The sequence below is a fragment of the Penicillium cinerascens genome (assembly GCF_028974065.1).
Source record: "Penicillium cinerascens strain IBT 15544 chromosome Unknown contig_16_segment0_segment0, whole genome shotgun sequence".
Classification (NCBI taxonomy): Eukaryota; Fungi; Ascomycota; class Eurotiomycetes; order Eurotiales; family Aspergillaceae; genus Penicillium; species Penicillium cinerascens.
Genome location: NW_026695286.1, coordinates 4,028,013 through 4,041,773, shown reverse-complemented (window position 1 = coordinate 4,041,773; position 13,761 = coordinate 4,028,013). Strand labels below are relative to the sequence as shown.

Below are 13,761 nucleotides of genomic sequence, written 5' to 3'. Positions count from 1 at the left end.
ATTCTTTCCCTGCTACTCCTTTGTCCGGCCCAGATCTGAGTATGCGTTCAAGGCCAATTGTCCACCCAAGTGCGCGTACAGGATATTGCCCTCGTCGATCTCACCACGCTTGATCATATCCGCCATCCCCGCAAAGCTCTTCCCCTCGTAGACCGGGTCAGTAATGAACGCCTCCATTCGGGCCGCGTACTCGATGGCCTCCCAGGTTTGCTTGTCTGGAACGCCGTAGATGCCTGCATGGTAACGGTCATCGAGAATCACGTCGGCGTCGGTGATATCATCCTCGCTCAGCCCAATGCGAGAGGCGGTGTTTCTGGCAATGCGAAGCACCTGCGCACGGGTGGCATCCACGGTAGCCGAGGCGTCAATGCCGATGATCTTGCGCTTCGGGTCTTCCGGATGAAGGCGCTCCAGCAGCTTGAAGCCGGCGATCATACCGGCAAACGTCGAGCCCGTAACGGCGCAGACAAGCACGGTGTTAAAGAAGATGCCCCGCTCCTGCTCCTGCTTCCGAACCTCAAACGCCCAGCGAGCAAATCCCAACCCACCGAGGGGGTGGTCTGACGCACCGGCGGGGATATAGTAGGGCTTCTCACCACGGGACCGGCACTCTTCCACAACAGCTTGTGCGGTCTTCTTGTGCTCAATACCAAACACCGAGGGATCCAACCTCACATCAGCGCCCATCAGCCGCGACAATTGGATGTTGCCAACGGTGTCATATCCCGGATCGACCCAGTCAACCCAATGTTCCTGGACCAAACGGGCCTTGAGACCGGACCGCGCGGCCACCGCGGCGACCTGGCGCGTGTGGTTACTCTGTACGCCGCCGATGGAGACCAGGGTGTCGCAGCCTTGGGCTTGAGCATCGGCGAGGAGATACTCGAGCTTACGAGTCTTGTTGCCGCCGTATGCATAGGCGGAGTTCAAGTCATCGCGCTTGGCGTAGATGTTGACACGGCGAGGGCTGTCGCGAGCGAGATCGGCGCTGATGCGGGGAAGGGCGTGGATCGGCGAGGGGCCGAGAAGGAGGTGAGTGCGAGCAATGGAGGAGAAGGGCTCCGGCAGGGTAACGTTGGCCATGATGGCGTCGGGGTATTGGAAGAGATAGAGCCGATCAAAGTATACAGTAGAAACGAAATAACTTGGGCGAGCGCAGCATGCTTCTTTATATGCCTCTCTTTCTATCATCTGTCATGCCTGATCAAGACTTCCCCCTCCTCTACGCCCTTCAGATAACCTGATCGGGCTGGCGCTAGCTGACGATCCTCCTAGGTACAGAAGGACTGGGTGCCAAAGAAACAAGCGTTAGTACCGATAAGGCGATGAGAAAAATAACGTTTGTTTCTTTGGCACCTGTAGGCCCGAAATCGATAGGAGAAGGGCGGGGTTATTTTTGGTGAGGAGAAAGAGGAATAATCTCGGACTAATCTCGGACTAAGCCCGCCGTCTCCCGGCAGTAATCTACGCCTGGGTTCGACGTTGATATTTGATATCGCCCGTGCTACGTAGTAAAGGGTTCTCGTCATATCGTGATGAATAGGTCTCGGGGGGACCGTTTCAATTTGGGGTCTCAAGCATCATTGCAATTGGGACAGATAGGCTCGCGCAACCTTGAGCAGAGGGACCACCCGCAAGGTACTGCGGGGTGAGGACCTTGGTTCTGCCCCTGTAGCCCTACAAAGCCCGTCCATATTTTCCAGTTCACTGGGAATCTCGTATCACGACACAGCAAAGAAAGTCGTATTTCACATCGAGCCTTTTGGGGGTCGTCAAAACTATTTCACAAAATCTATTTCATGTCCACGACGCAGCGGATGCAGTCGCCCAGCTTCATCTGGTCGAAGGCAGTGTTAATGGCCGATAGGGGCTCGCGGTGTGTGATGAACTCGTCCACCTTGAGCTCGCCGTTCAGGTAGTCGTCCACGAGACCGGGCAGCTGAGTGCGGCCCTTGATGCCACCGAAGGCACATCCCTTCCACACACGACCGGTGACCAGCTGGAATGCTGTACAGTAGAGTCAGTACGAGGATGGAAAAGACATATGAGGACGAGAGCAACTTACGCCGAGTGGAAATCTCCTGGCCAGCAGCGGCCACACCGATCACGATGCTCTCACCCCAGCCCTTGTGGCAGGCCTCGAGAGCGGCACGCATGACACCGACGTTGCCGGTGCAGTCGAAGGTGTAGTCACAACCGCCATCGGTCATCTCGATCAGGTGCTCCTGGATGGTCTTGCCGGAGAGCTTGGTGGGGTTGACGAAGTGGGTGGCACCGAACTTGCGGGCCCAGGCCTCCTTGCTGTCGTTGACATCGACGGCAATGATCATGCCGGCCTTGTTCTTAACGGCACCCTGCATGACGGACAGACCGACACAGCCGGCACCGAAGACAGCCACGTTGGAGCCCTGCTCCACCTTGGCGGTCACTACGGCGGCACCGTAGCCGGTGGTGATACCACAGCCGAGCAGGCAGGACCGGTCGGTGGAGATCTTGGGGGTGACGGCGACTACGGAAATATCGGCGACGACGGTGTACTGGGAGAAGGTGGAGGTACCCATGAAGTGCAGGATGTCCTTGCCGCGGGCCTTGAAACGCGAGGTGCCGTCGGGCATCACGCCCTTACCCTGGGTAGCTCGGATCTTGCCGCACAGGTTGGTCTTGCCGGACTTGCAGAACTTGCACTCACGGCATTCCGGGGTGCTGCGGAAGGTCAGCCGATGATCTTTCGTGGTCACACCGTCCGAACAAACATACTAGAGAGCGACGACGTAGTCGCCGGGCTTGACCGAAGTTACACCTTCGCCGACGGACTCGACGATACCGGCACCCTCGTGACCCAGGACGATGGGGAAAGCACCCTCGGGATCCTTGCCGGAGAGCGTGTAGGCATCTAATTGGTGTCAATCCTGCAAATTCTCGAGCTGCATGGCGGGGTCTACAGCGGGGCTTACCGGTGTGGCAGACACCGGTGTGGTGAATCTGGATGCGCACCTCGTGCGCTCTGGGAGGAGCAACCTCAACGTCCTCGACGGACAGGGGCTCACCGGCAGCCCAGGCAATTGCAGCCTGTGCATGATTTAGTACCGACCAACCTTGTCCGGGTCGCCGACGTCATCGCTCTGAGGGGTCGGATATGAGCTTACCTTGCAAGTGATGGTCTGCGAACACGGTGTCAATCTCTTGAACGCGGAATTTGAAGGGTGAATTGAGATTTACCTGTCCCACTGTGCTAGCCATGGTGTATGAGGTGAAATGTATTATAATCCCACGCAGCTAGGGGCCGTTAGCAAGGTAGTCTAGTAAACGGGGGTTTCGGGAAGGGAGGGGTGGCACATACGAGTTGATACAGCGACGACGGGAAAGAAGAGGAAGACGGCGGGCTTTTGAAGGGGACGGTCGAGTGGAGCCGGAAGGTGCAATGAGGGGAGTGGGGGGGGGGGGAAGAAGAGAGGAGAAGATGAGGAGGATGAGGGGTGTTATTGCTTTGGGGGCGCGGACAACGGGAGTCTGGCCCGACTGCCGTGCAGTTCCAGTCTCTGGAACCTATCGTCGCGCCGTGTCTCCCGCGTCTACACTACATTATACTCCGATGCCCCGCCTACTAATGACGGCATCGCGGGGAGCGAACCCGTTGGCAGGTGAGAAAGGTTATCTCGATAGATTTGCCCTATCGATGCCACTATCTCTGCGCGGGCTCCCGAAACGGCCAAGTTTTCCGGTCCTTCCGGTGGGGGCAGCCCAATCGGTTTCCGTGTCTGGAATAATGATCCAAACTGTAAGATATAAAAGTCCAGCCGCTCTTCATCAACGAACAAGCTAGGTAGGGAATGGAAATTCCGTTCAACATCAAATGGGCGATGCCGCTTTTGTATTTGAGGATCGGGAATCGAAAGGAGCTTTTCCGTTCCCGCCCGAGTCACTATGGTACATGAATAGAAGCCGAACTCTCGCTAGATCTGCTATTCCCTGGTTCTTCGATATGTCCAGTCGGTCAGACATGACATGACAATCATTCCGTAACACGCTTCCCTGAGGCCCGGCCGGCTTCCATAGGGGTCTTCCCCAAACGGTCAGGCGTACACCCCTGGCCGTCTCGGTGGCGCGGATACTTCATTCCCTCCTTTACGCCAATGCACCCTCGGTATCCCGAGCGTTCGCGTATCATATTTAACGGCCAGGCTGACCGCCCTGCATCATGGCGGCGTTCTGCTCCTGGAAGCGCTCCTGCAACCGGGCGGAGCCCTTCAGGTGCTTGTCCACACAGCGCATGATGCACTGCTCCTCGCGGTTGATGAGGGACTTGGTGGTGAAGTCATTGACACAGTCATCGAAGCAGCGCTGAACCATCTTGGAGTACATCTGTAATGAAAGGGAAAAGGGCGTCAGATCGGACGGAGGTCGGGAGTAACACCGTAGAGCATCGAACGACCGGGGTTGTCGAGAGTCGACGCGATCGATACTAGATAGGGCAGGACGGTGACACATACAGTCATAAACTCCTTCATCTGCTTGCGCTCCATGCGAGAGGCGAACTCGCGCTGCTCTGATGCGGAAAGGCTGCGACGTGCAATCAATACCGGATCCCGAGGAAAATCTCACAATGGAGATCGCTGGAAAAGTGAGAAGAGGAAACATACCCGTCCATTGTGTGTGAAGTGGAAACCGAGAAAAACAAAAGTTTCCGATAAAAATGGGTGATGGGGATTGCGGTGGTTGGACGGCGTTGAGCTCCCGTAAGAGCTGTTTCTCTGCATCCGCAACTACGTTCTTCCGCGCACCACGTGATAACCTCCGGCGCGGCGGTCCTGATTTCCCAGGCCAACAAACCACGTTCACGTGACGTGATATTCCCTGAATTCGAGTCGAACCGCGGCCGGACGCTAGTCGATGTTCGGCGGGGAGGTTTTCGATGTGACTTGTATCCCTTCACCCCGGCTGAACCACGACTCCTATACTTAGCCGTCAATCTACAGGTTGTCTGTGACCTGTCTGCGAGGTAGACCGTATAAAAAATAAAACAAGAAGGCTACGCTTCATCAAATTGCCTCCATAGCCCATCGGTCCTGGACGGCTCCACTTTGTGCAGAATGAAACGGATGGATCTGGTACCTGAGGAGTGGCCCGGATGCAGCCTCGAAGACCCCTAAACCGGGTCCAGACACGGTCCAGAACGCGAATGTCTTACCCCAAAAATACTCTCCAGACCGGAGACGTACATTGGAAATGGACGAGAGAGAGAGAGAGAGAGAGAGAGAGAGAGAGAAAACGAGACAAGAGGGATAGTTCGAGCGGAAGATGGCATAACGCACCGGGGTCAACTGGTGGCTCCATGTACATCGACTTAATCTACTTCGTACAGTGACATGCGACCCTGATCCATTCGTTCTTCCATCCCCGGGAACCTTGGCTCTGCGAAATTACCGTCTATTCATAGCACACTTTCTGTACCTTTTTCTCTTCCTCTTTGATTTCCCTTGCTTCTCCTTTGACTCCTCTATCGCACCGAGGGAGCTTCACTCCGCGGTTGGCTCGTGCCTAACACCCCCCTCCCCCGGTAGACGGAATCCCACTCCCCCAGACCCTTGACACACACACACACACACTCACATACACCATCCCTTCTGCCCTCCTTTCTTCCCTCCCATCTCCCCTATCCTCCCTGTTCTTCCTCCCTCCTTCGCTTGAGGCCCCCAAGATTTCACGGGTTCTCCCCTCGTTCGCCACCGCGATTTTTGGCCCCAGCCCCAGGGTTTACACGAGGGCGGTGACGCAGGTGGTTACCGCGATCCCCTCTCATCCTCGACTTTCGACTTACAGTGCAGCTGTCTTCGTCGCGCCCGCCCGGATTTACCATGGTGACCGGTAAATCGCAGCCTGGCATCGAGCCGGTGCACTTCCCCGCTGCCTCGTCCGACCCGGACCCCTCAAACTCTCCGCCGTCCAGGCGAGATCTCGCCTCGTGGTGGAGACAGTTCAAACGGAACACGAGAAAGGATGATCTGAAAGGTACGTCCCGATATACGGTCTCGTGAGCGTGACACCGGCACCAAGGTTACCCTTGCTCTTCTGCAATCCGCCGCCGCCGACCTTGGGACGCGGAAAGCGCCCCTGAGCGCCCGGTCAGAACGCCCGTTGTGGTTGCGCATCGACAGCTTGCCTCGGTCAAAGTCCAGCCTGGAACCAGTGTGCTGACGATTCCTCATAACAGAAGCCCCTCGAGGTATTTTCGGCGTGCCGCTCAACGTCAGCATCAAATATGCGAATGTAGCGATTTCTCTTAGCAACGAACACGGCGAAAGCTTCATCTATGGATACGTCCCCATAGTTGTCGCCAAGTGTGGCGTGTTTCTGAAGGAAAAAGGTTCGCGGATCCTCCAACTCCCCAACCCCGAACGATCTTCGCTAACTCCATTGCACAGCAACTGATGTCGAGGGTATCTTCCGCCTCAATGGGTCCGCCAAGCGTATCAAAGATCTTCAGGAAATCTTTGATTCCCCTGAACGATACGGAAAGGGCCTGGACTGGTCCGGATACACGGTGCACGACGCTGCCAACGTCCTTCGCCGATACTTGAATCAGTTGCCTGAACCCATCGTCCCGTTAGAATTCTACGAGCGCTTCCGCGAGCCGCTACGCATCTATCAGGAGCAGGTGCTCGATGAGAATCAGGCGATGGATGCTGACAAGTTCGACCATGCCAGGGCTGTTGAGACCTACCAGCGCTTGATTATTGAGCTCCCCCGCTGAACAAGCAGTTGCTTCTGTACATTCTCGATCTCCTCGCTGTATTCGCATCCAAGTCCGACCAGAATCGCATGACATCGGGGAACCTGTCGGCCATTTTCCAGCCCGGCATGTTGTCCCACCCCCAACACGACATGGCACCGGCAGAGTACAAGCTGAGCCAGGACGTGTTGATCTTTCTCATTGAGAACCAGGATCATTTCCTGGTAGGCATGAGCGGCACCTGCGCCGATGAACAGCAAATGAAAGAGGTCGGGGCCGGTTTCCCTTCGCGTCCCACCATGACTCAACCAAATGTTCGACGATCCGTGTCGAGTGCGAGTGCCGGAACGGAAAGCCAACGCAAGCTGGACACTATTCGGCGCAATGTTTCCGTTTCATCCCGCAACTCACGGACTTCGAACAATGCTCCCAGCCCGGGAACTCCCACCTCCTCTGGTGGTGGCGTCCACCGGAGCAATACTCTTCCCTCCAAGATGGGTCCCGTCGTGGCATCTGCCCGGTTTACACGGTCTGGCGAGCCGGCCTCGAATAACCCGTCCGGTCTTTCCGTCTCCCATCAAAGCTCTCGGTCGGCCAGTCGAACACCGTCTGTGCGTGAGGAACCCGAGCAACGCAATCCAAGCTTGACTCCGTCCACGCCCACCGCGGGAAGTACCTATGTACACACCTCCACTCACGGCCCGATACCAGTTGCGGCAGCAGAACATCGTAGTGTCATTGATCCTCCTCGGCCTCAAGAGAACCTGCAAACCCCTGTATCATCACCCCTTCCAGTTGTAACCCCGACCCGGGAACGCAAACTCTCCACGCTCTTCAGCAAATCTCCACCGCCAGAAGGCGAGCAGAAGGAACCACGTCAGCCAAACCGCTTGAAGAAGAAGCGGATACCTGGCAGTGCAAGTATGAGCGCCCAGAGCTCGTCTAACTCCCTACATGGAACACCCTCCGAGTTGAATGTTGCGGATACGTCCTTGGATGCGAAACGTGACCGACAGTCAACGGATGCTGCCATGGGCGACATTACCCCGAAACCTCCCACCACAACGAACATGAGCAATCTTGATGCTCCCTCGGATTCACACGCTATCGGAGAGGGTGCAGCTCAGTCATGTCATGACACCTCCCTCAAGCCGCATAGATCCCGCACACCCTCCATGAACTCTCGATCCTCTTTCACCGACCAGTCGGATTATGACCAGCCCGAAGATCCCGTGCGGTCTGAGCGCCGAGATAATCGGCGCAGCTGGCGGTTCCACCGCTCATCAAAACGAAGCAGTGAGCAGGTCGGGCTCGGCCTTTCGTCTCCGCCCTTGGCTGTAACGAATCCAGGAGCAGACCAGAGCACCAGCTCGATCGGTAGCGGCCAACACAGCACCGATCCTTCCAGCCAGCCTCTCAGCCTAGACGCCGGAGTCCAAAGCAACTCTGCCCCGAGCGAGCCGGAGAAGAAGAGTCTGTTTGGCAAGTTCAAAGCCAAGGTGGCCCAGGTCCGTGATGGCGTCAAAGATGAACGGGAGCGAGCCAAAAGCCCCAATCAGTTGGACACCGACCCATCCTCCACCCAGCCGCTTTCTCCCACCATGCCGAGTCAGACCAATGGCAAGCCCGCAATCGACATACCCACAGATCCTCCAAAGGAGGAACCTGTTCGGTCGCCTATCTCGCCTTTCCCTGGACCAGGTATGCACCCATCAATACCAGAGGAGCCACACAGCCCCGAGGCACCGACCAATATCCCCGCAGTTGAATCGAAAGAGACTACGAAAGATGAGCCCACGTCCACCTCGGAGGCAGCTCCCGTTCCCGAAGCCCCCGTATCTGAGGCGCTGAAGGAGGCCACCGAGAAGGAAGCGTCTGCTTAGAGTGGGGTGTTATTCTTCGGATTTGTTCTCCCTTACTCCTCTGTTTAGAGTCTCTTGCCGGAGACTCCTGTATTTGCTTTATCCAGCATTCATTTTCCTTGAGTTATGGAATTCGTCCCATACTGCTCTTGGGCACCTGCTCATTTCCTATCTATAGGCCATGGATCACAGGATGATAAGACGTCTAGGCTTCTTTTTAGACCCCTTTACTGGTTTCGCCTTGTGACGTTCGTGGGAGTCGGTGATTTCTCTCTCCCTGGTAGCAGTCCTTTCAGTCCTGGAACCTGTCTTGTATTCATTATTTCCGGTATTCTTGAGCCCTGGGGATTCTCATACCCGTCATGTGCCTTTATTTGCATATCTTGTGCCTTGCGTCCTTTTCAACCCTTCAGCCCTCTCCTCTTGTTACCTTCCACGTGGAAAACTTCCGGTTCCACGTTGGTCACGTTGCTATGTGGTACGAATGTATGTCTCTTGTGATTGCAGCCGGTCTGTTACAGCCTTTTTCTCTTCCTTGTCCCGGGCAGATGGTTGGGTGTTGGTGCGATCTTTAAAATCGGAATTGGAAGAATGATGCTCGTTTTGTCTTGAATGGCCTTCTTGCCATGTACAAATAGTAGGATGTGTACCCATGCTCTAGAAACACGTCTGGGAGCAGAACGATCGTGGCCCTCCAATGTTGTGGCCTGATATATGAGGCTCCAATACATGCCTGAACTTCAAGGCACCAGTAAATTGCAAACATGACAAACGCATCCAGATCCACGTCCCTTTCGCGTCCCGAGCGTGCCGGAGCTCCATAGGCACAGGGGAGAAAAGAAGAAAACGTGTACGAGCTTCAATGTGCTCGCCATGGCCTCAGCAACCCCCCTTTCAGCTGTGAATCCGCCGAGTTCGCCGAGTCAGGCCCCCGCCGAGAAACCGTCCGCGCCGCCCGTCAACATCCTTCCCTCGCAGCTGGCAAAGGTTTATTCATATGTGCACCCGGTGCTTCTCCTTACTCTATGTGCTGCTCGGTTCCAGGCACTGGTTCAAGACACGGTGCAAGAGCTTCTCAGGGACCTTCCATGGTTAGCTCTGCTTCAGATTTCCTATGTGGTGCTCTGTCTTCCACCAGCCGGATCTACACAAGCCATTGAGGCCGGCTCTGACGGCGAAGAGAAGAAGAAGGCTGCGCCACGCTCGCCTTCCAGTCCCGCCGTGGCCCTGCGGCCGGGTAAGCCTGGATATCGGCGAAAGCAGCACACCGGGAAGCACGATTGGTCTGGGGCCTGGGCCAAACTCATGGTATGGATATTATGGTCGACTTCAAGCTTCAATGCAATCGCTGATAGCGTCCCTTAGCCCGCTTTCCTTTCTCTCACCCTTACCTCCCTGCTTGCAACGCCGATTCTGGCCGTCCTGCTCGTCCTGTTCGGCGCTCCACTGACGACACACAATCCCGAGACCGTGCTTTGCGCAGCCCATATGGCCCTGCTGTCCGCGACTGCCTTGGTCTACGTCCATGGCGTGGACGGGTATGTGTGGAAAGAGGTCTGGGGAATTGCTCGGCCTGTTGACCCAGTCTGGGGTAGCGCCCTTGGTACGGGACTGGGCGCTTGGTTTGGCGCCATTCCTATACCACTGGACTGGTGAGTATCGAACGGCACTGCAAGAACAAATGTATGGATATTTGACTTATCACGCTCAATTTAGGGACCGTCCATGGCAAGCCTTCCCCATTACCATCCTCGTCGGAGCATATATCGGATATGCGCTGGGATCGTTGATTTCACGCACGCCGTTGCTGTATGGCAAGCGGATTCAATTTGTGCCCACGGAGACCGAAGAGACAGAGAAGAAGACAAATTAAGGAACCCGCGGATGTGTCAGAATACCTGTCCCTTTGTTCCTTTTTCTTTTTTCGGTTTCTTTTTTTTTTTTTTGCTATGGCAAGATGTGACCATTTGAAGATTTGGTTATTGAATATAGTCGATATCCACGAGCTCATCGATTAATGTATACTATTCACAGTATGTCTTGATCTGATTTACTATAATAGAGGATAGATCAGAAAATACCGAGCGGTCCCATCGAAGAGTATCTACAGCTTGCTGAATTCTTTGAAACTGCCGTGTCGACCAGATCCGCGGCTGAACTTGGCTGCACCTGCAATCGCCTCTGCTGAAATAACCTTGCTTCCGGCCTGGAATTCCTGGGACATGGCATCCTGAAAAGAAGAGGCATCGTAAGCGCTATAGTAACAAGATCGACGGTCGGTATTGAGACAAAGCTCGGGGAATGCAATGAGCTGCCGGGCCAGGTCGAGAGCTTGCTTCAATGATTCGCCCTTGGGCACCACGCGATTGGCAAGTCCCATGGCAAGAGCCTCTTCAGCCCCTACTGGCCGACCAGTCAGGATCATGTCAAGGGCCCGGCTTAGTCCAACAATCGCTTGCAGCCGGATGGTGCCTCCATCGATGAGAGGCACCCCCCATCGCCGACAGAAGACGCCGAAGACAGCATCCTCTTCAACGACTCGTAGATCTGCCAGCAGACTGAGCTCCAGGCCACCTGCAACGGCGTATCCAGCGACCGCAGCAATGACCGGTTTCTGAATGACCAGCCTGGAGGGTCCCATAGGACCCAAGTTGCGGCCGTTGACTGGTTGCAGATTCTCGCCCGGAGTGTTATTCTTCTCCTGTGCAACTTTATGAAGATCTGCGCCCGCGCAAAATGTTGCGGTGCCTGTGAGGATACACACTTTCTGTGTAGCATCCGCCTCGAAGGCGAGGACGGCTTCGTAGAGGCATTTCGCGGTCAAGGGATCCACTGCATTCTTTCGATGGGGACGGTTGATGGTAAGAATCGTGATTCCTGGTTGTGATGCAGTATCAACCAACACTATGTCTGAATCCGCCATGTTGGACAGGTTGCGGTGGCATGGGAAGCACGGCGTTGTAACAAGAGGAGAAAGAAGGTTTATGGGGAAACCCGAGATGCCTCGGTTCGTCCCCGCGTTTGGATTCTCCAACCTCCCGGATCCATGCCACGCCATGTCCAGCGCGTGCATCATATGTCATAAGAGAAAGGTAGTGCTACTCTGTTACTATGTCATTTCGCATTGACCCGTTGCTGACGGCTACCAGGTGCGGTGCGATCTGGCGACCCACAACCCTTGCACCAACTGCACCAAATCCGATGTGGATTGCAGGTGAATAACCCCGTCTCGGTGACGCGTACATGGCTGATCTATGCAGACCCTATACACGAAAGCGCAAAAGGTTTACCAACAGCCTGTCTCCAAGGCGGAGCGCCGCAACCGAGTCCGTGAGCCGTCGCAGCTCACAACTGCCTGACCCTCCCGTTGAGGGCCGAGTCACGGCGCCGCGCCTGTCTTCAGCCGGCTCGTGGGGAGATAATGCCATCCCCAACGGGCCTAATCAGCTTGAGCCCGTGCCCTTGGCGGTCCCCGTGAATGATGGCGAGCCTTTCATCAAGGAGGAAAGCTACCGCGGGCGTGGCGAGTACTTGGGCGGCAGCGTTCCGTTTGATGAAAATATGGTGAAACCCGGCCATGAAACAACTTACACCAACCCTCAGGCATCGGCCGCAGACCTGCAAATGCTACGAGAGCAGGGCGCGTTTGAATTACCCCCAGTCGCCGTCCAAAAACAGCTGATGGACAGCTTCAACAAGTATTGTGTCACTTGGACACCCGTTATCGACCCCAAATGGCTCGATGAAACGACACCGCCATCGATGCTCCTACTACAGTCGATTTTCCTGGCTGGAAGCAGGGTATCCAAGGCTCATCTGGACTATGGGTCTAGCGAGGTCTTCTACCGACGCGCAAAGCTCTTATTCTTTTTCGGTGGTGGCAATAATTCCCTGATCTCGATCGTGGCTGCCTGTCTCCTGCACTGGTACAACCCGGTGGGGCCGGAGGATGTATCAACGGACACCAGCGGCTTTTGGATTCGAACTGCGGGGGCGATGGCCTTTCAAATAGGTCTTCACAAGGAGCCTCCGCCAAACGCCAAATACCGTGCCCTTCGTCGGCGGTTATGGTGGTCTTTGGTGGTATGTATCTAGCTATACTGCCCTCACGCTCGATCTAACATATACAGATTCGAGACAATGTCATCTCAGTGGGAGTCGGGCGACCGAGGACGATTAATCTCCGAGATAGCGACGTGCTCCCGCCCTCGATGAGTGATTTTCCAGTGAAAGACTTCCGAGCGCAGGTTTTTTTGGCATATTGCACGATCTCTTGTCACCTGGGAGATACCGTCGAGTACTATCTACGACGGGAAATATCCCGACAACGCCGTGTTGATCTGGAGAATGCCGTGTACCGATGGGCGAAACAGGTCTTCCCAAAGTTGCGCTCATCTGCTGCAGTTCAGGAAGATATCACAACCTCCAACCTGGAGGTACAGCAACTCCTGGTCATGTACTTTGTCGTACTGACCATGCTTCATCGGTCACCTACGCCGGGCACCGTTCCACCCGCAGGAGCTCTCGTGGCATCCTCCTTTATTGCGGGAATTTACGAAGAATTCCTTCTCCGTGATGAGCTCCGCTACCTGGGACCTGTCTTTGCCTTCTATCCACTATGCGCCGGGCTCTCCTTGCTTTCCAGCTGTCGTTATCCACAGCTCCAGAGCACAGCCGAACATGAGCTGACGGTGATCAAACTCTCTCTTCAGAAACTGTCAGAACGCTGGCTTTCGGCAGTTGGACCCCTCCGGGCCCTCAACAAATTAACCGAGAAAGTCCGAGACCAAGGGCCCTTTGACGGGCCCCCACCAACTCTCGACCTCGACACCGCCTCCTTTTTCGAGGGTTTCGACGTCAAGCTGTGCAAGCAGTGGCGTTTGATTGGGCAATCTGCCGAGCCGGCGAGCTCTAGTCTACGCACCGCGGCGACCTGCTCACTGGCTGATCTTCAAGACTCCGACAATGCACTGCCAGCCTTTGATCCTCGGCCGGACGAGCCGGTCGACGCCCTCGGCTTCCCTCCTTTTGATACCAACATGGAGCCTTTCGGCACCAATTGGGAAGGCTCGGGCTTTGACTGGAGTGGCTCCTGGCTCCTCAACGTTTGATATGTGTTTACGGCAATTATACCACATTATGTACATCAATTTTGACACCTATATTGTT

General features: G+C 55.5%; 8 protein-coding genes across 8 annotated transcripts; 4 read left to right on the top strand and 4 right to left on the bottom strand.

The window, feature by feature from the left end:
• Positions 1-12: 12 nt before the first annotated feature.
• On the bottom strand, positions 13-1,083 carry N7498_001528 (putative 1-aminocyclopropane-1-carboxylate deaminase; the record flags this gene model as incomplete). The annotated part of the gene is made up of 1 exon (XM_058448591.1): positions 13-1,083. One exon carries the CDS (start codon positions 1,081-1,083, stop codon positions 13-15), a length of 1,071 nt encoding a protein of 356 aa, XP_058314002.1.
• A 709-nt stretch (positions 1,084-1,792) lies between these two features.
• On the bottom strand, positions 1,793-3,240 carry N7498_001527 (bifunctional alcohol dehydrogenase/S-(hydroxymethyl)glutathione dehydrogenase; the record flags this gene model as incomplete). The annotated part of the gene is made up of 6 exons (XM_058448590.1): positions 1,793-2,007; positions 2,066-2,703; positions 2,758-2,893; positions 2,955-3,069; positions 3,147-3,161; positions 3,220-3,240. The coding sequence occupies 6 exons, from the start codon at positions 3,238-3,240 to the stop codon at positions 1,793-1,795; spliced, it is 1,140 nt and encodes a 379-aa protein (XP_058314001.1).
• Positions 3,241-4,170: 930 nt separating this feature from the next.
• Positions 4,171-4,648, bottom strand: tim9 (protein transporter TIM9; the record flags this gene model as incomplete). Its single annotated transcript, XM_058448589.1, has 3 exons — positions 4,171-4,362; positions 4,491-4,560; positions 4,641-4,648. 3 exons carry the CDS (start codon positions 4,646-4,648, stop codon positions 4,171-4,173), a joined length of 270 nt encoding a protein of 89 aa, XP_058314000.1.
• A 1,207-nt stretch (positions 4,649-5,855) lies between these two features.
• N7498_001525 (uncharacterized protein) lies at positions 5,856-6,751 on the top strand (the record flags this gene model as incomplete). Its single annotated transcript, XM_058448588.1, has 3 exons — positions 5,856-6,009; positions 6,212-6,364; positions 6,423-6,751. 3 exons carry the CDS (start codon positions 5,856-5,858, stop codon positions 6,749-6,751), a joined length of 636 nt encoding a protein of 211 aa, XP_058313999.1.
• Positions 6,752-6,819: 68 nt separating this feature from the next.
• On the top strand, positions 6,820-8,613 carry N7498_001524 (uncharacterized protein; the record flags this gene model as incomplete). Its single annotated transcript, XM_058448587.1, has 1 exon — positions 6,820-8,613. The coding sequence occupies one exon, from the start codon at positions 6,820-6,822 to the stop codon at positions 8,611-8,613; it is 1,794 nt and encodes a 597-aa protein (XP_058313998.1).
• An 852-nt stretch (positions 8,614-9,465) lies between these two features.
• On the top strand, positions 9,466-10,465 carry N7498_001523 (PIG-F family protein; the record flags this gene model as incomplete). The annotated part of the gene is made up of 3 exons (XM_058448586.1): positions 9,466-9,900; positions 9,958-10,244; positions 10,309-10,465. 3 exons carry the CDS (start codon positions 9,466-9,468, stop codon positions 10,463-10,465), a joined length of 879 nt encoding a protein of 292 aa, XP_058313997.1.
• Positions 10,466-10,696: 231 nt separating this feature from the next.
• On the bottom strand, positions 10,697-11,515 carry N7498_001522 (enoyl-CoA hydratase/isomerase family protein; the record flags this gene model as incomplete). Its single annotated transcript, XM_058448585.1, has 1 exon — positions 10,697-11,515. The coding sequence occupies one exon, from the start codon at positions 11,513-11,515 to the stop codon at positions 10,697-10,699; it is 819 nt and encodes a 272-aa protein (XP_058313996.1).
• A 133-nt stretch (positions 11,516-11,648) lies between these two features.
• N7498_001521 (transcription factor domain-containing protein) lies at positions 11,649-13,703 on the top strand (the record flags this gene model as incomplete). The annotated part of the gene is made up of 4 exons (XM_058448584.1): positions 11,649-11,684; positions 11,742-11,806; positions 11,853-12,675; positions 12,723-13,703. 4 exons carry the CDS (start codon positions 11,649-11,651, stop codon positions 13,701-13,703), a joined length of 1,905 nt encoding a protein of 634 aa, XP_058313995.1.
• Positions 13,704-13,761: the final 58 nt, after the last annotated feature.